General features: G+C 44.4%; 1 protein-coding gene across 1 annotated transcript; it reads right to left on the bottom strand.

Annotated features, from left to right (window-relative positions):
- Positions 1-6,067: 6,067 nt before the first annotated feature.
- Positions 6,068-9,627, bottom strand: znf703 (zinc finger protein 703). The gene is made up of 2 exons (XM_053420525.1): positions 8,916-9,627; positions 6,068-8,361 (listed from the first exon to the last, which is right to left on the bottom strand). Exons 1-2 carry the CDS (start codon positions 9,180-9,182, stop codon positions 6,850-6,852), a joined length of 1,779 nt encoding a protein of 592 aa, XP_053276500.1. The 5' UTR covers positions 9,183-9,627; the 3' UTR covers positions 6,068-6,849.
- Positions 9,628-20,581: the final 10,954 nt, after the last annotated feature.

The raw sequence follows: 20,581 nt of genomic DNA, 5'->3' as shown, positions 1-20,581 counted from the left end.
TCCCAGCATCTTTATGAGTTTTATTTTGTTGATCTAGCTGTGGTTAGCTAGCCAGAAAAGAAGCTAGCTATCTAGTTTTGTACATATTTCTCATACTGAATACAAGTCTTTTACCCATGTGTGTAAAAGTGATGTAGAAATACAAACTTTACTTTTGTTTAAAAAGTTAAAATAAGGAAAGGGAAAATAATGATTTGTGGTTATCAAAAACAAGATATATAATGAATACTTCGAATTTTAACTGATAAAATACATTTCATCATGCATGAAATAAAACAGGAAATGAATACTGGCCATTTTTGACCCATGTTATGCATTAGAAGGACAAAGATACAAACCTTTTTTTATTCCAAAAGTAACTGAAAAAAGGATTTCAGTTCAAAAACTGAGACTTTTGACCCATGTTGTCTATCAAAGGGTTAAAGAATCCTATATACCCACTAGCACAAAGTTTTAAGTGACCATTAAACAGGCTGTGAACACAGAATACATGTATTATCAAGAGTGACTGCATACTGTTTACATTCAGTTGAATATAAACATCAAGGGTGTGAATGGGCTCTTACAATGTGTTGACATGTGTAATAACGAATCTATTTGTTGTGTGACTATGTCTGAAATCACAGCAGAGTGATGATGGCACAAACATACACAAACAAACCCACTCACACTGAGCGGCTGAAGTCACACTCCATTGTCAGTTAGCGGCTGAACATCTCTGGTGTGTTCAATGACGTACATTCATTTATTTTGAATGCTTGGCTAAAGGACCTACATTTGCATTATCTGTTACACACATACTCACGTTTAAAGTTAATTGAATCAGCATGTTGGCTCTTGTTTCCACATGCTCCAACCTAAGTGCGGGACCTTGTTCCATTTCATCCTCCCTGTCAATCAGCTCCCCTGTTTCTCTACAGGGTTTATTATCCTGTATGCCCGTAGATTCGTTTTAATGGAAAGGGGCAATCTGCCATTAATGTGGCGGCACTTGTGCAAGAAACGTTGAGCAGCTTGTATAAAGTGGGTAGAAACTGTGTATCCTGGCCTGTAGTGCAGCGGTTAAGATGAGTACAATCATCATAATGGCAGCCTCTGAGTCTGGATGACCAATCCAGTAGGAGAACAGACATAAGGCCTATGATACTTAAAGTGAGTACATTATGACCACAGGCTGTCCCTAAGTGGAAGAGAAAAAACAAGTTGTCAATCAGAGCATGAATCATGACCGTCATCACCGCCGCTCGTTCCTCGCCAAGGCACGATCATTTCCTAACGTTCGTGACGTCTTTGCCGCAAACTCCCTGCAAGTCAACAAATGGAATCGAGCTGGACACGCGGTCCAAGCCCTATTAGCAGTGCTCCGTACTGTAATTGAAACGTTAATTTCTCCACTGGTGGCTAGGGAGGGTATGTTTATTAACGGTGCTCACCCACACCACTGGAACTTTGGAGAGGCCACAGCAGCACTGGGCAGCTTTCCATGTTGAGGCCAAGTGAGGGTTGCCAAGGTCAGGGCTGGCTGAAAAGTAAATGACAGCACTATTTCTCTATCTGAAGCTACGACTGAGCTGACAGCCCCTATTCATCACTGATCTATAAATTCATCAAGCCAAAGAAGAGGATTGAACAACAGCACCAGATTTTTTGTGCATTTTCAAGGCCTGATTAAGCAGGAGGGACGCAACTTATGTTGTACAACATCTCAGGAGGTTAAATGTTTAAAAGAATTAACATGCAGTATTGTTATTGTAGAAGTTGACAACATAATTTGTAGCCTCTTAAATAATTACAGGCTGCATCAAAGAACTGTCACTTCTGTTTCTTAGGTTACTGACGAGGGCAAAAAACTATTTTAAATTACATAATGGCCCTTTACCCTGTCATTAGCTGATGTGACACTATTAAAAAGAACAGCCTTATAGGTCGCCTGTGCCGGTAGCTTATTATGACCATTAGTTACGTTATATTGGTTGGTGACCACTAGTGGCAGCAATAATTATGACACGCTCAAACCGAACAGTTTTGAGAACAGAAGAAACAGATCACTTATTCAGTAGTGATGGTAACATTAAGTGACACTTCAGAAAATATTCGGGAAATTTGCTTTCACTTAGCGAAAAAGAAGATTGATAATACTTACAAAAAGTATATTTGGGAAGTTGGATTCTTTTACATTTATTTTTGTATCTTATAATACATTCAGGCACAGGTGAGAAAAAAAAACTGGGACATCTTACAGGTCTACAAAATCACAAACTATTTTGATGCAGAGCTGCCCATTTAGAAAATGTTCCATTAACTCTATTGTCTCTTAAGCTGGACATACACTGTGTGACTTGAGAAATGTTGATAATTCCATCTCACACCATGTGACAAAAGCCCGATTCATGTGCTCACACTCCGACTGGCTGACACGACCTGCCTGCTCACACTGTGTTGCTCCTCCGGACCAGCACAGGACCGTTGTTTTTGTCAAAGAGGAAGAAGTCAAAGTTTGGAGGAGAAAAATGCCTTGATCGTATGTGTCGTTCTGTGTTTAAAAATTCAAACAGGAGGCGACTGCCTATCTACACGCGCGTGGCTCGGAACATGTGGGCATTCTGGGCATGGCTACATTGCAGATAGAAAGCTAATTACGTTTGAGGCTACTGTATTGTAAAGTGATTACTAGACACAGTCAGATGACGGTACTGTAAGAACCCCATTCTCTCCTTGTTTTTCTTTCTTGCTGTATAGTTGCTTCCTGTCAGAAACAAAACATTTCCTACTAGTGTATTTTGCGAAGATTACGAAAAATTCATCCAACGAGGGATGGGGAGCATCCGATCGCTCCTCACATCCCCCTGTACACTGCACGGCAAATGACTGAAAGTCTCAGAGATCTGGTCAAATCAGACAGTGTATGTCCATCCTTTATTTGCTTTAAAATTTGCTCTAAATTTGTGTATTACTTTTATGACAAAATGACATTACATTAAATTATGTGTATATGAACCTGCATCCACATAAATATCTTTATAAATCTTTAGATTTTTCATTCCTGTAGCCAATGGTATGGTGTCATTTAATTCAACCAATGACAAACAAGCAAGTTTTGTAGTCATGTTTGCCACTTTCAACAATCAAACCAGCTTGGGTCACTCCTGCGAAGGAAGTTATGCTTTCATGATCCTCTTATTCCACTGACCAAGCAAACATCAGTGTATAATTGTGGGAGGAAGTTGCTCAAACCAGTGCACAACCTGCTTAACAACCTAGAAGACTGTAATGTGGCTGTTATTGTTTTCACAGCGAGCATTACAGCATGCCTGAGTGCAGACGTGAATGAGAGGGGAGTTGAAACAGGCACGTGAAAGAGTCAGTCACAGGGTTTATGTGGAGAAATGAAGCAGAGATTGTGTGACAGGCCCTGATGAGGGATGTGTTCACGCCATCTGGGTTGCTTTAACACTGCGGTCACTGTTGGATGCCGAGGGCTCTGTATTGTGTCCTGATGTTTAACACAGAGGTGGTAGCCATGGAGTTGAGGTTAATGTTTTGTTCTGGAGACACAGAGAGACAGAGCGAGTGAGAGCGAGAGAGAGAGAGGGAGAGAGAAAACCCACAGCTCTGTCTCTCTCTCCCTCTGTCCTGGCTGTCAGCGGCGATGGCGAGTCGTGGTAGAGCTGGCGTCTAATTGAAGAGCAGCTCCACACCCTGTCGTCATTAATCACCAGGCCTGTCAGCCGCTGCTCAGGACCTCACAGTGGCACTCTGCACCGTCTCTGCACCCAGGGGAAAATATTAGTACCCTCCATCACCGTCACCACCTCCACTGATACCACTACTTTGATGACTATGATCATTCTAGTACTGTTACTATTTGAATACTTCAGGGCCGCTTCTATCTGTACTTCTGCAGCTGTTACCTTGTAGAGATTGAGATCATGGGGAGATTATTATTCTTGTGGCTGTTTTGTAAAAAATGTAAAATACTGATACTATATATAAACATATATATGTGTGTGTATGTATATATCTATAAACATTTTTTTATTTTGCTACCTGAATGAAGAAAAAGAATAGTATATAATTTATAAGATATCATTACTTTTTGGGTTAAATGCTGCTTTTTTACTGCTTTTTATTTAAAATAAATTCCATTGAATAAGGTGAAATAGCACTGGATAACAATGAAACGTCAAAAAAATTGTTTAACAATAAAAAACAAAATTTTGTGTTCAGCACCTTCAAGCGTAGAGGATTAAAACAAATAATGCTAAGTAATGTTAAGTCCTTTTTCATGACAAGTTGAAGACAGCTTTAATGTTTAAACTTTTTTAGTGTGACATTTAAATGTTAAACACTGCTCTTACATCACATCAGCCTGTTTCTTTGGCTACAAAACATTTGTGTCCCCACAGAATTCAGTCTCACATGTACCCCCCCCTATGGACAAAGGACTGGGGCTGAATACACACACACACACATACACACCCTCACACAGGCGACATAAACGGAGTGTGTGGGTGTTGACCCAGCTGCGGGTATGTGTGTGTGTGGGGGGAGATAGATTGAGGAGATTGATGAGCACAGGGATAGGGAGAATAGTGAGGCATTTGATGAACGAGTGTAAACTGGCAGCAGTGGAATTAATTCCACCTCCCCGACAAGATTGAAAGTTCTCCCCTCTGGGTGACCTCCAGTGTGAATCATTTTCAGATTTGAGCCAACATACCCTCTTCTCTATTGTCCACCAGCATCCTTACATTCACGATCATACATATCAACAACAAGATAACTGATATACATTTGTCATGAGAGAGACATATCTGCCTTACTTTACAAATCCCCCCTGTACTTCAACAACGTTACTTTAGGGGGCAACACAATCCAGTTTATCTCTTGTGGCACAGCTGCAGGTTGCTAAGAAATATGTTGCACGGAATACATATGAGCAATGCAACACTAAACCAGAATTACTTTGACCCATTTTATCAGATTTCACTTTGTAAAGTCAAAGTAGAAGCATCCAGAAAGTAAGCCTGTCCTCCTCCAGAGAAGTGCCCACATAGCTCCAGTTTCTAAGGAAGAAAAACAAGTGCTGTGTCCCAAAGAGCGAACCAGAGCCGTGATCAGGACGCCGTGACCTTGCTGGTGTGGCAGGGGCTGGGTGTTGTTTGGGAGGGTCATCCATTTTGTTAATGGTCCTGTCAAGTGACACCTGTGCTCGCCTTTCCCCTGTCTGGAGTGCTAATGAACCGCGAGAGTAGAGGAGTCTGGGAGTCGGGGTCAATAGCCGCCTCTGAGACTACAGCTTCTTCGCTCTGTGCCTCCTAAACCCTGTGAGCCAAATAGAGAGGAGATGCGGATACATTATCAGGGCCACAACACTCTTAATGGCACTGGTGCGGCTTTCAGATAGACCCACTCCTTCCCTTCGAATTAGTATCTTAACAGCTCTGGGTCGAGAATGCTGACCGCAGTAGACCACAGGGCAGCAGAGAGCAGCAAGAAAATGGCTCTGTGCGTCAGGATGGATGCCTCCAGGTTTGTGGTTCCTGTAAGAGCCCACTCTCCTCAGGGGAGGTGTCCGGACTTTGATGAATATTTCTCTATTAACCGCCATTGTCAGCTCCGGCCTTTGTGTTGCAGGCCAATCCGTCAGACCGTGAGGAGATCCTGGGTCGACATCTCCCTCAGGTCATTATGGAAGTCCCAGTGACCCAGCAGCCACTCCACTCTGCTGAGGAGGCTCTTTTGAGGTCTCGCAAACAGGAATCAGCAATTAAAAGCTGCACTCGCAACAACAAAAGCAATGGGGCTGATGGAGAGAGGATGAGGGATGAAGGTCTTCAGAGACCAGCTAACAGGGCTAATGTGACCCGGCCTGCCCTCCTTGGGACACGCCTGTCAACTGATATGAGCCATGAAGTATTGCACATAGCCACATATAGCGTGGCTGTAACAGCCGTAATGATAGATAGGCCTAGGTAAGTGCAGTGCAGCAGTCTGGTAAGATTTACTCCATCATCTGTGGAAAAGGACACTCCTATTTATAGAAGCCAATAAGGATATACAGAAGTCAAAATCATGTATTGTTTATTCAACAAAATAAGACCCTTTACTGTTGGTTTGATAGCACAGCCATCATTAATCGTTTTTATTAATGTCATTTTATCTTATCTTTGTACCATTTGCATTATTTGATCCCAAATTGCTGACCCCAAGTAAGATTGAAAAAATAGTACATCTTTGCATATTTACAAATAAAAATAATGACATTGTTCAAGATAACTTTCATGGACATGCACTCCTCCAGAATTTGAATGTACAGTAGAATTTGAAGGGAAAAAAAACAACAGCAGAAAGGAAAGGAGATATAACCAGATTCCCAGAATAAAGCATCATAGTCCATCGTCATCATGGTGCAAGATTTTTATTTTTAGTGTGTATGATAGGCATAATGGTACTATACTTAAATCATTCTTTTTCAGTTAGAATACTTAGGAACAATTTATTTGGACAGCAAAAGTTCCCTCCAGAGTTGAGTACCAAGCGCTTGAGTGAAAAATAAATACAGACTTTCAGTTCTGGGAGACAGATATAGAGAATACAAATCAAACTGTTGAATAAAAAAATCCCACAAATTCATAATTTTCAAGCTCTGCTCCCGACCATCTTTAGGACTTAAGTCTCTTGGTTCTGTGCTGTGGACAATCCAACATTGACCCAATCACAATCCTGAGGCTAACAGGTGCTAGTCCTGACAGGCGTAATGTCCTGTACTGGTGATGACCCCAGTCTCGAGAGTCCTTCTTCATGGCTGCTCTGAAGAGCCCACTGTTATCGCCATTATTTCAGACGTCACTGGTATCCAAGGGCTGAGGCTGAGCCCAGTCTCTGACTGTAGAGGGCATAGGGGGAGTAATACGCTGAGGAGGAGGCGAGGGAAGGCATATGAAGTCCTGGGGCTCCGGGCATGTGGGATTTGCTGTAGGGATGGTACCGAGCCAGGCTCAAACCAGGGGAGCCTCGGAGGGAGAAGGAACTGGGCAGAGTACCTTGGCTGCTGTGTGGGGGCAGGTGCATGTGGCAAGAGGCTGTCGATGAAACCGATGACGGGTAACCTGACAACAGCTTACTGTCCACCATCCCATGCAGGGCTGTGTGGGTGCGCAGGTGTGCTAGTAGCTCCTCTGATGTGGAAAAACGCTTGTCACAAGGACCTCCAACAGAGACCCAGTTACAGGCGTGAGGCAGAGGTTCATTGGGGAGCATGAAACCATACGTGTAGAGGGGGTGGGAAAGGGAGGGGTTGGTGCTGGAGTTCAGAGCGCTGGCATGCAAGGAGTGAAGATGATGTGAAGGGTAAACCATGGGGAAACCAGACTTAAAGTTTGAGGGATCGTGAACACAGGTGTTGCAGTTACTGCCTCCTAGATGATGTGCATTGGGGTAAGTCAGACAGTATGGGTCCCGACATAAGCCCTGCATTAAAGATGGAGGTGAGGCTCCAGTGAGGGGGCTTGAGCTGGGGTGCTTCCCCTGAAGTCCCATCCCCAAACTAGACTTGGTATGATCCAAACTGTGTACAAACTGGGAGGGGTAGCCAGCATAGGCTCCCACAATCGAGCCATGGTAGCCCATTGAAGCAGGAGGCATGGGGTAGACAGAGTGTCCTGGCTTAAAAGGGGAAACAGGAGCAATGTGCCCTGAGCCCAGGCCAGATTGTGAAGAGGCCTGCAGGTCAGCCTTGCTCTCCGGCCGCGGGCTGCTGGCTGAGCTAGCATTGCTGGAGTTGGCACTGGCCCGTACGTGGCTTGAGTTGGCTAACTGAGCCCCATCCATCCCTGATTTAGCCGCATCGGATTCTTTTTTGCCAGCACTGCTGTGGTTGGTGTCCGAGCTGGCCAGCTCTGAGCTCCCGGATTTGATGTCCATGTGCGGGGAATGTGAGTGTGATGGGGGCTGCGTGGAGGGGGAATGGCTTTGTCTGTGGGACTGGCTCTGGGTGTGCAGTGGAGGAGAGCTGGAGCTGGGTGACCGGGAATGGGGGGGAAAGGATTGACACGAAGCACTGCCACCACTGGAGTTTCCATTTGGCACCCTGAAAGCTTGTTTATCAGAAGGCCCCTTTGTCACTAGAACATCCTTGCGAGAGTCACCGCCTGATGACTTGGAGTAAGGCTTGAAGCTGGATTTGTCCTCAGGGGACTGGTGCTGCTCTCCAGACTTGGATGAGCGGCTGGATGACTCCTTGTCTCCCAGGATGCCTGAGGAGAGGGAGGCCAACTTTGAGGAAGAGGGGGGGTCAGGTTTGCCAATCTGAGAGCAGGTCTGGGCCAGCAGAGCCAAAGGACTCTTCTTGGCATCCAACTGGGAAAGAAAAGGGAGAGCAAGAAGGTGAATACACTTTGTTTAAGTTTAATTCAAGTTTAACACCGTGTGGCACATTGACTTTATCACAAATCAAATTCCTGACCAAATATGTCCCTGTCCAGTAAGTAATAAAAAACATTTCACAACCACATTCCTTAGTTTATTCATATTAGAAATAAATAATAAAAGAAGTCAGAGTACACAAGGCTGAAGTCAACTTTAGGAAAGAGAGTGAGAAAAAAATAAAAAAGGTAAAAATTCTAATTTGACAATTTTATTCAGAGAACATTTGCATTTTTTATGATTTATTTTTAAAGAGATGAATTTATTTTGAATCTTGGCCGTTAAAACATTTATTTAACATTTCTAAACTCTGGTTACTCGCAAACTTGAAAATCCTGCGCGTAAAATGGCGCATACGCTTTTTTGTCAGAATTAGATTCATTGCCACCAGCGCCCGTGTATTAAAAACCACCTGACTAACAAATAAGGGACATTATATCAGTTGATTCTGAGAGTCATTTCGATTTTAGTTTTTTGCTTTTACTTACTTCAATGCTGACTGGCGCGGATGTGAGGGGCTGGAGATACTCCGGGTGCAGCAAGTGGCCGCTGTGCGCCGTCAACATCCTGACGATCCGGATGGGCAGCCTCTTAGCCTGACGCAAGGGATCCGAGGGAGACGGACAAATTGCGGGTGAGGGAACGTACGGTCGCTCCGCTCCTGTCCGGCGTGGGTAACAGCTGGCGTCGGCGGTGCTGCGCTCTGGGGACTGGCTGCGTAAAAGCGGTTGAGCTCCACCGGGGAGATCTCTCATCTAGATCCGGAGGCTGTGAGGGACGGCGGCATGTGACGAGTGGACGCGGAGGTGAAATTCATTTACAGGCACGTTTCATGATGACAGCTTTAGACAGAGGGAAGTGCGGTAATCCAACAGGGGCATGTGCGCAGTACGCGTCCTCCGTGTCTGAACCCAAACTGTCTCTAAAGAAGAACAAATCGCCAGAATGTCATCCTCGATCGCACTCTTGAATATCAGCCACTAACTATCCTAAATATTCCTGTATCCGGAGATGAAAAACCGAGCAATGGAGCCAAGATTTAAAAAAACAAACACCATAAGTAGTCGATGCTCTTCAAGACACGGGGCGAGTGAAGGAATATCTCCGCAGAGGATGGTGTGTGTGGGTCCTCCGGTGTGTGTGGGGGTCTCTCTCTGTCTGCCACAGCTTCACAGTGCATCACTTCTTCCACATACTGGCGATATGAGGGGGGGTTTCATAGCGATGAGCCGCCGTCCAATCACAAGTGACCGCATTCACAGACAGGGGGCGGGGTAGCGGTAGGGGCGTGGCTTGTCTCCTGGCCTCACCCGCGGATCCAGGCTGTTGTGTGTGTGTGTGTGTGTACACATCTGAGTCAGTGACCTCCATAGGACACATGCGAACCACATCTAACAGTTCTCAATTATGTAACACAGTGACAACATTGAGTAATTTTAAACACAAATATTCCTGGTGAGGATCAAAATGGGAGAACTATAACAACCTAGGCCTGAGGGAAGCTTCTGTTAATGGATTTATTACATTTTAGTGACCAAACCACTGCTATGGGTTTGAGTCAATTTTCAACCATGAAATAAATTCAATTTTGCTTTATTTCTCTGAAACCCTGGCCTCTCCAGACTATTGGCTCTTGAGGATGTCAGAATTGAGTCCGGACTCTCTCTGGAGTTTGCCTCTCACACACGACACAGCGTTCAGGTGAGGGGTGGCGCAGCATACAGAAGCAGGACCTAACCTATCAATTCCAATTCCGGCATAAGCCCTTATCACTGAAAGCTCTTGATACGTCATTAACACACCCACTCGCTCCTATTGAGCCCTACAGAGGGTCTCTTGCTGTTTTCTGAGTTTCTACATGGGGGCTGGGAGGAGAAACTTTGTAGAAAGTCCGGCGCCTCTCACTGGGACATTTGTGGCTACAGAGTGCCCAGAGTTCAGTGAATGTCAGAGAGCAGCTGAAATGACATCTTCAGCTTTACAGTCAAACGTTCCCAAACATCTCCAATGTTGTGCTTTACATTTTCTTTATTTGCATCTACTCTAATGCATTTGTCTCCCAGAATGTGCATCGGCCTAAATCAGAGTAAACAAAAAGACAGTGAAGCTTGTCCTTGGTTGCCACATTACTGGGTCCAGTGACTTAATTTCATTTTCCCCTGAAAGAAAAGAAATGTTGTGCTTTATGGGGATTTCCATCTCGGTTGGAATGTCTCTTCAACTAATCTGATCGCTTGGCTCGAAACGACCCGACCCATAATCCAAGATATGACAACACTGGTGTATCTTGTTCAAATTGGTTTCACGGATTATTGATTAGTGGCTAATGAAAGTCGGTGCAATCCTTTCTTCTGAGCTTTACTGGGTAAACTAGTTTGACATTTCACAACACAGGACGGCCTTATCCGTACGCTGCCATCAGCTTGCTCCTTGATCATAATGGCTGCTGCCATTTATCTGCAGCTGAGGGGAAAGGCGGCGTGATGAAGTCACTTCAGCCTCACTCAGCATAGTCACTGTTTGACCTGTCATCATAAGGCTTAGTCGTCACTCATCACCCACACGCTGCCACTCACGCTTCGGTGGCCTGCAGAGATCCGAGAATATGTGTGCGCCGATGTGCACGCCACCGGGCTAAGTGCGGTACAATCTTCTTTTGAATCCGCCTGTTTGTTTAAAACTGTCTGTCGCCACCTCGGCCCGAGACACATAAACAGGTGACGCATAGCAACTGCTTTTCTCACAGTGAGATTTAAAGGTAACGCTGAGAGCTTAAAGGGGATGTCAAACAGTTTTTTTTACAGCGCAGACTGCCATTTAAGATGCAAGGTTTCCGATTGCACTCTTGTTTATCACACAGTCATCCCCTTGTTAAGAAGGCGAGCGGGTAAGTCGCTGCAGTGTGGGTGGGGTTGCATGAGGAAGGGGGGCGTTTAAAAGGAGACCAAAGAGGAGGGCATTGGGAAAAGCCAGACAAAGGCAGCGAGAGAATGAAACAAGGGAGGGCTCAAACAACAGGGAGCAGCTCCTTTCATGTGTCCCCTTGATGTAGGCTGGTAACAGCTGTTTTGGCGTGTTGATGACTGATGGCTGTTTCCTGTTGTGGATATTTTAAGGGGACAGCTTTCCAGTTAAAGAGACTTCTCAGCATGTCCAGGTCCCACTAGCCCTCGGGGCATTTCCATGCCTTTCCATAGCTGTATCAAAGCAGCGGGTTTGACTGGAAGAGCAGCCAAACAAAACCCCCAGGATGGGGCTGCTAGGGTCTGGGGAGGAGTGAGGAGGAGCAGACCCCACATGCCCCTGTGATCCAGTGATTTATAGAGCCGCTGAGGCCTGTAATAGACGCCATAGCTCTGTGGCGGGGCCTAATTCATCCCCGTGTTGAAAAGCTGCTGTTTGCCTGACTCCAGAGTAAATATATAATGCTGACATTAGGCAGCTGAATTCTTCAAACCTGGCTCAAGCAAATCCTCATCTGCTCGTTTGTCTTTTGCTCCGTTTTTAGGAAGCACTGAGGCATTTTGTGGCGCATACAGGGATTAGTGCCGTGTAGATGCTCTTTGTGATTGTTTAATGAGGGGCTGACATTGATGTGAGCTCATAAGAGTCTCGTTTTCCCCTTTTCTCCTTTTTTATTTTCCTTTTCAAGTTATTATGCTTCTACAGGCCTTCACTGGTGTCAGCCAGACTTTGACAAGGTCGGCTGTGTGTAGTACTGTACAAAGAGAGGGAGAAAGAAATGATAAAAGCGCCAGAAAGGCAGAGGAGGGAAAACGAGTGTAAATAACTCCTATTTAATTATCTGTGACTGACTTATGGGGTGTGTGGAATGGGAATAGAGGCCTGAGGCTGGGGCTCTGCTCTACCCCTAGTGTTTTCTCCTGCAGTAATAAAACCAAGGGAGAAAAAAAAGTGGATTAAGACAGTTTCATGGGGTGTAGCAGACATGGCATTTAGACCCAAACACTTAAAAAGAGCCTTGCAGGCAACATTCCAGCCAGGACAGAATGTTGAAACAAGGATTTACTTGAGCTGAAAGGTCCACAAACAATATCCACACAGTGTACCAAATGTATTCACACTTCCTCGTTTATCTTTGTGTGGCTGCCTCTCCCTCTGTCGTTGACATACACACACTAATCCTTTCACAGTTGCATGTGCATGCGCTCACATGAGAAAAAGCACCCTGTGCACACAAACACAAACAGACAGGCCAAACAGTGCATGATACCATCTTAAAATGGTACCTTTTTGCAGGTCTTATACAGTATAATCTATCTGACTGTCTGCATACTGTATCAGTGTTAGTTGTGTGTGTCAGAGTCAGAGCTGTGGCTGACAACCTTATCTCTCCAGTTTAGGAGAGAGATTGTCTTTCTTGTCAGCTCATCGCGTCTCACAAGCTAACGCTCTTATCCACTCTGCCTACCTGTCGTCTATCTGTCTGCATTATAATCACACCGGGATAATAGGCTTCCCTCTGTGTTCGCAGATTGGCACTTTTATTTCCGAATCCTACACCATGCAGGGTTCCGCCTTGTCGTACTTGCTACTCCTGAAATGCATTCGCAGACAGGCACGTAGGATGCACGCCGCCCACACCCGAGCAGGTCCTCTCCACACTGGGAAACAAAAGCTGCTATTGTCCTCCACGCCGAAAAGTTATCGAGAGCATGGAGAGGGAGGTGGAGGCGAGGGACGAATGGGCCTGCGCTGCCAGACAGCGTCTGACTCAAATCACATCATCCTGCATTGTGGTGTGAAATTTCAGATGACATCAAGAGATGTTCTATTTTCCATTGGTTTGAAAACGGAGGGCAGGTCACTTTGATAGAGGCACAATCAAGGTATTCACAAGCTGGACCTGTGACAGGTCTGGTTGAAGGAACAACAACAGGTCGTGCAAAGAAAAAATCTCCCCAGTACATTCCTCATGCTTGTTAAAGTCAGCGCTGCTTCCTTCGCTCAGACTCATTGCCTAAGTGTCTTCATCACCGGCCTTTGTTATGTGAAAGAAACTGTCCATCTTTCTTTGAAACCACTCCTATGTCTCAAGAAACCGCAACATATTTTCTCATCAGTACAATGAAGTTGGGTCAATAAAAAAGAAAGTTCCTCATTGTAGTCTCTCAAACTTAGCCCTACTGGTCTATTTAAGAGCATGACAAAGCATTTATGACCTGTCAGAAGGTTGAAGTAGCCGCAAAGTTTCGGCCAAACATAACTGGGGATGATGATGATGATGATGATGATGATAATGAGGATGATGATGAGGAGGATGAGGGATGGATGGGGCTAAGCAGTACTTGTCAATCATCACAGCCCACAGTGAGGCCGAGTCATATCAGCTGCAACGGCTTTCATGTGACAAGGGATGGCATCGCTCAATTAAAAGCCTATCAATTTGTAAGTAAATCAGTGTCTTTCAGGCTTGACACATCGAACATCAAACGATTATTGAAGCGGCCCGCCCATGCCATTAATCTCTCTGCATGAGCTTGCCAACCCTGGGTCACCGCACGAGCACAAAACCCTGCAACAGTAAGGGTATAAAATTCAGACAATATGACAAAGTCAATTTATAAAACCATTTTTTAACCTGATGGACAAAAACACATGCAGGGGATTTTTTTTAAAAACAATGCTGGTTCATTGACCTGAAGTATGGTAAACATGGTATAAGAGAAGTTGGTATTTAGAGAACGGGCCGTTATTGAAAAGACAATTGTGGCAGAAACATTTGTCATAACTGTCGAGTAGTCAATTGTGGTTACAAAGCCCCATGCTTTTCCATGGCAGTAATACACCAGCTTAGATGAAAATGATGCAGTGCTATGTATCCTCCTATATCATGTGCTCCATGTGAGCCGTGCAATGTCACACACGGCTGTTTGTTATGCGACTATGCATTCTCATTTCAAACTCTGCGCTGAGGGCTACGGGCCAAGCTGACACTTATGAAATATTTCCCATGCTGACCTTAGCTACTGCCTCAGCTAGGGAGATTAATCCTCTCTCGGCAGAGTCTGGGAGCAGACTGCATCAGCACACACACACACACACACACACACACACACACACACACACACACACACACACACACACACACACACACACACACACACACACACACACACACACACACACACACACACACACACACACACACACACTGAAAACAAATGTTAATGCAACAGTTAGCAGTTAGCTTTTGAGTTACGACAATGTCTGTTGAAATTATTCTGAACCACATAAGGACATTAAGTAATGCGTATAAGCTTTTCCTCAACAATCTGAATTATTGCAGTGTTTTCCACAAATATGTGACACAGACACCCTTACACACACACACACACAGACACACACACACAAACGTGTAGGAATCAAATTCAACGCGAAAGTATAAACTTGAACCTTCCAAGGAAAACTAGTTAAGTCAGAATGGAATCCAGTAGACGGGATGAGCTTAAACAGTCTGTCATTTGATCCAAGTAAAAAGACGTTCTGGTGAATGTCTGGAAACCCTTGACACTTTTTGTTTATTTGAACTTGAAAAATATTTTTTTAAGGTTATTCTACACTTGTGTTCTCTGACCAGACAACCAGAAAATAATCTAAAATGATCATTCATGGACAGGATTCCTGCAGGAAGCAGATTGTCTACTCTCTAGTGGGTTTCTTAGTTGAGGAAAATAATGAGAATGAGGAAAAGCAATTGTGAAAAACATGATAAGGAAGTTCTTTTCTTGGACTGACAATGAGCTGGAACTGCAAAGTAAGAGTTAGAAATGCTTTTCATTTGTAGTCTATATTGGATTCAAGTAGTATGGCTGGTGAGTCACAACTGAGAAGACACAATCAGAAAGCAAACATGGGTATCTGTGCCACTGTTTCCAAAAATATCTGCCCATCAGGACCCAAATGTCACCCCCAAGAATTTTCAGACCAAAATGGGGTAAGCAGACTTTCAAACAGCCTGTGTTTAGCTCTTGTTTTTTTCACACAGTAGTGCAGATCCAACCCCTCTGTTTTCATGATCGACAACGTTATTTCACGTCAAATCACATCAGGTTCAACAACACACTTTATTGGGCCCCTATCAACTTATATGCCAATTGTGAACGCGATAAGTTGAACAGTTCTTGAAATATGCAAGCCACAAACGGACAGACAGACTGACAGAGACATATGGAATTATTAGATTGTGTTACCCAAATCTCAACTTTTTTTTTTTCATGTGAAATGGAATCAATTGTTTGTTAAAGTCAAGTCATTTTGGCTGTTCCACTGCCTTATAAGTGAGGAAGAATGGTAAATGGTTTTGTATTTAAATAGCGCTTTTCTAGTCTTGATGACCACTCAAAGCTCTTTACAGTACAGTTTTACATTCACCCATTCACACACACATTCATAAAGTGCATCTATTCACAGCACTTTGTTATTCTATGGGGGGCCATTCAGGGTTCAGCATCTTGCCCAAGGACACTTCGGCATGCAGATGGGTCAGACTGGGGATCGAACCGCCGACCTTCAGGTTGGAGGACGACCACTCCACCCCTCAGCCACAGCCGAGAAGAAGCCTGTTAAAGATCCACATTAGCCATCAAGATGCCACCTCTTCACCCTCCTTCTTCTTCCTGAATGTAGCTGCAGTCTCTGTCCAACCCTGGTGTGTCTTAATGTGCAACAGCAGATGACTTGGCCAAGTTTGGTCCTTTATAAAAGGTTATTTAGTTGCCAGGAGAGAGAGAGAGAAAGCAAGCTGCTCTTGCAGCTCCTGCCAGAAGGTTGCACTACCGGTGTATCGTAAATTACTCAAGACAGCGTACAAGAACAGGGTGGGGGAGTGTTGGGGTGAGGAGGGGAGGAGACATGGGAGAGGAAGGAGAGGGGGTGAAAGAGTAAGTGCAGTTTTCTTTTTGGTCCATGGTGATGAATGAGTTTCTGAACAAGGCAGAAAATACATCATATCACCTTTAATGGGTACACATTTCTGCAGCCATAACTCAGCGTTTAAAAATAGGGAGGGGAGGTTGAAATACGACATCATATATTCCTCCCAACGACACTTTTACGAGCCCTCCCTGCAGTATAAAGGCATTGATTGCTATTTCAAAGCTCTATGTTAGAGTCAGTGCTGAGTACCTCCAGCTGCCAGTGACCAGGAGACACACAGAAACTCCTTTCACACATGGAGCCCAAAATGTAACCTGTTTCTGTTGAGTAAAGTCGTGGGATTTGCAGTTTACACATAGGTTTTCTATGTGGAATGTATGCTAATAGTCTCACAAGGACAATATTAATTGACAGCTAATGTGCTGTCTAAACAACATTAAAGCTAGGGTTGGTAATCCTTGAAAAGCTAAGAGCAGGTGAAACATTTAGCTTTTTTGCCCAAAAAAATATACAAAAATGTTTCCAAAACGAATTACTAACCTTACTTTAATAACTGAATTCAGCTTTGGCCAATGGTATAGAATGGTAATCATTACTACAGCAAAGTTAATTATAATTAATCCTCTAGGGAACATGAATAAAATCAGTGAGTAGAATTGATCCTCTGGGGACCATGAATGTCATGATACTGTGGTCTGGACTAAAGTTTTGCGTTTGGAGTGGTGTTTGAACATCCTCAGTAATTTCTAAATCAGTCGGGTATTGATGGCTGAATGATTTCGTAAGCTGGAGAGAGAGAGAGAGAGAGAGAGAGAGTCACTGATCCACTGAAGGAGTGTGAAAGAACAGGACGGAGACACGGTTAGTGTGAGAGACTGCTGACTGGACTTATGGTTTTGGCAGATTTGAAGTTCTTTTCAGTGAGCGGTTCCCAGCTGTAAATTTACATTGTTTGTGCGAGCTGCTATTAAAACGAAATCCATGGTTTGGCCAAGGTCGTTCATCACAAGAGTCCTGCAGGGAGGAATTCTTCCACTGACAGACTGCTCGCTCTCTCAGCAAAGGGCAAACTGACAGACAAGAGAAGTGTGTACATGTGTGTACATCAACCTGTCTATCAGATTTATAGTTATGCTTCCAGAAAGTAATGAAGTGTAATTTTCCATGATAGCCTACAAATTGAGCGAAACAGGTGGTAAAACTCATGGTGCAAAACAGTAGTTTGAAAGAAAGTAAGGAAGTCAGCATTATTTTGGGTGTAAACCTGTCTTTACCTTTTGCTACATGTGGGCCTCCTACTGAGGATAATCTGTTACCTCAGACTTCAGGCCTATGTTCAAGTATGTATCTATGTATCTACTTTGTGTCAATGTCTATGTCTGTATATCAATGGGAATTGAACATGGTTGTTTCACGCTGCATCCATATACTACATTTTCTTTTGAAAACAATGTTTCCAAACATTTCAGTTTCTTCGCTTGCCCTGGAGTTTTCAATCTAAAACAGGGCCAGCAGTGTTGCCAAAGTTTTCAGAGTAGTGTGGACAGCAGGCAAATCTGTTGCAGAGTTGTAATGTAATAGTCTGGATGCAGCCTAAAGGCCTCAGTATGCTTCTCCGAGTCCGTTGCGGAATGACGGACGGACAGAGCGGACGGACCCTTTTTGATTTATAGTTCTACGAGCCTTTTTGTTGTGAAAACAATTCACCGCCAGAACAGTAGATGGCGCAACTGAAGTCGAGCTTAGAGAAGCCTACCTCATGAGGTATATAGAAGAAGTCCACGCTGGTGTATTTACGTCGTCCCGGCTCCTCACACACAGTGAACGATGGTAACAGAAAAAGGATGTTGATGACGCGACAGTTTTCGCTGAATAAAGTGACACCCAGCGGGTCAAAATGCTTATGTTATCGTGTCTTAGCGCAGCGGTTCCCCGGTCTTGTTTCCAAACTGCGTTGCTAATTCAACAGCTGCAACAGCTTGAAGCTACACGGAGGCAGCTAGCTTCCCCCCAGCTTCCACACACAGTCAGCACGGACACCCGATACTAACTACTACCAAGTGTTTGCTTCTAACCTGACGGTGTTTGAGAAACAGTGTCATGAGAGCCGTGGGATTAAAGTCAGCGGGTTTGTGCGCTGTTCCCACCGCAGTTAGCATGTTGGTTAGCCCGCTAGCCCCGTTATGAAAGTTCGTTATAACCTCATGTGACCGTACACACATGCCGTAAGTGCTCTAACCAGCCACCGTCAGCCGGACAACGCCGCTGGCTTAACACACTTGTCACATTAATCATAGAGTCGTAGTTGTTATTTTGGTTTATTGTGATGTAGGGAATGGAACAGGAAGTTTCCATTCCGAAATGCTGGCGTTAGCGGACCAATCACAGCCAAGTGCTATCCGTGGGCTGTCCGTCATTTCGACATGTAGTTAGAAAAATGAGAGCTGCACGAAAAGCTCTGCGAGGAGCCGCGGAGAGGCACGCAGAGGGCGTTCCACGTTGGAGAGGGCGGTCCTATCTGTCCGTGTTCGTCAAAACGGAGAAGCATACATTGGCCTTTAGTGTTTTGCCCATGTGACACATCTCATCAACCTTCCATTTAGGCAATCTGGCTTAACGTGACTTTAATTTTGGTCAGCAGTCTTGACCTGAAAGGGAACATAATAACAATGTGTGTTCTGTTTTAGGTGACCTCATCCTAAAACCCAGCTGAATGTGTGCACTGCACATGCACACACCTGGAGAGCAGGCAGCAGGCAGCAGCGATCTCATCACTGCTTATGACACAAAACATAATGAGAAACACAGGCCTCGTTCTCTCGAACACAAACAGAAATCCCATTTCTCTGGAAAGCATTTAAGGCATTTTTTCCCTCATGTAAACTCTTTTTTTCCCCCTACAGAGACCAGGCTTCACATTGTGTTTCCTATTTTGTGGTAATGAGTTTGTGTACTTTATCTGTTTATCTGTAGGGAGTAGGGAGAATCTGCCCTTCAACAAGAGGATCCAAGGTCAAGGGCCGGGAGCTGGCAAACATACGCTCCTACTGAAGTGCCCTTGAGCAAAGGCATCGAGTCTGCCCCAGCTTCAGGGCTGCAGCTCTGAATGTTTGAAGACTGACCTTCTCAGCAATGCCGGCAACACTTTTCCCCCCGGAAACCAGATGTAGTTGTTTGCTCTAAGTTTGACTTAGTTCCAGATTTGTCCATATAACTAGCAGGTATACACATGTTTTTTAAATGCTGGTTAACCCTCTAAAAAGGTGATTGACTCCTCTCCCATTGCCAGTAGAGGAGGATCTGTATTTTCCTTCTCCTACTGACTCATGTTCACCGTCACAGTAGTGCTAGAAACTTAGAGGCTCTCTCACCTTGCTGTCTTGCTAGCGTGGCATCTTGCACATGAAGTACGAAGTAAAAAATTGCATGTTGTTCCCAAGATGTAAAAAACAGGACACAAACGTTTGTTGATATTTATGCATCGTCACCCGAAGTCACTGCCAAACGGAAACGAAGCCGATAAAGACTTAACTGCAGAGTAATTTGACTCAGAAGTGATTGTTAATTGTATCCATTCCAATAGCAGACAAAAGCAAGGTGATAGTGTGTGTCAGTGAGTTTTGTGACTATTGTAAAAGGCACCAAAGATGTGCAGGAGCAATGACTCAGTAAACAAAGGTGGTCTGTCTATGGAGACTTTAAACCAAAAACACAAGAGCAGTAATGGAAGAGGGAAACATACTGTGACCATCATGTGTTGTATATTTTCTGTAAACACCTAAACAGAGTTAAAAAATGACCTCAGATATTAGATTCTCTCATAGCATTTTGTTTTGTATCGTAAACTACAAATCATTAACTCGGCCCTGCAGTACGAAACAACCCTGCTCCTTTGTTTCCATTTCTTCCTCCTGTATCGGCTGGTGACGATGCCGGCGTTCTTCACCTTCGTCTTTTAGCACGATGTTACGTAATCGAGTGAAAGACTAGTTTCGGAATGAGCTGACGTATTCAACCAACTCGTGGAGCCAGTGACAATACATAAATATGATAAAACGCTAACAACAGCCAAATTGATGGTTGTCAAGTAGCAATTAGAAGTCAGCTTTTGTCTGCCTCTGTGTGAAATCACGAACACATCGTAGTAAATCTGTCATGGACACATGTTATGTGAGGATGGAAAGTTCGGAAAAGGCAAAGCAACAGTGACAAAGGAGGTGGGACTAAGTTTAACCCTTCGACGTCCGTCATTGAT

This window comes from Pleuronectes platessa, chromosome 4, assembly GCF_947347685.1.
Source record: "Pleuronectes platessa chromosome 4, fPlePla1.1, whole genome shotgun sequence".
NCBI lineage: Eukaryota > Metazoa > Chordata > Actinopteri > Pleuronectiformes > Pleuronectidae > Pleuronectes > Pleuronectes platessa.
The sequence above is the reverse complement of the archived record's forward strand: the minus strand, read 5'-3'. Positions and strand labels throughout refer to the sequence as shown.

Coding starts and splice junctions, on each gene's coding strand:
- znf703 (XM_053420525.1), bottom strand. CDS start 9,182: ATGAGAGATCTCCCCGGTGGAGCTCAACCGCTTTTACGCAGCCAGTCC. Junction 8,362..8,915: donor CCGCGCCAGTCAGCATTGAA/GTAAGTAAAAGC, acceptor TTTCTTTCCCAG/TTGGATGCCAAGAAGAGTCC.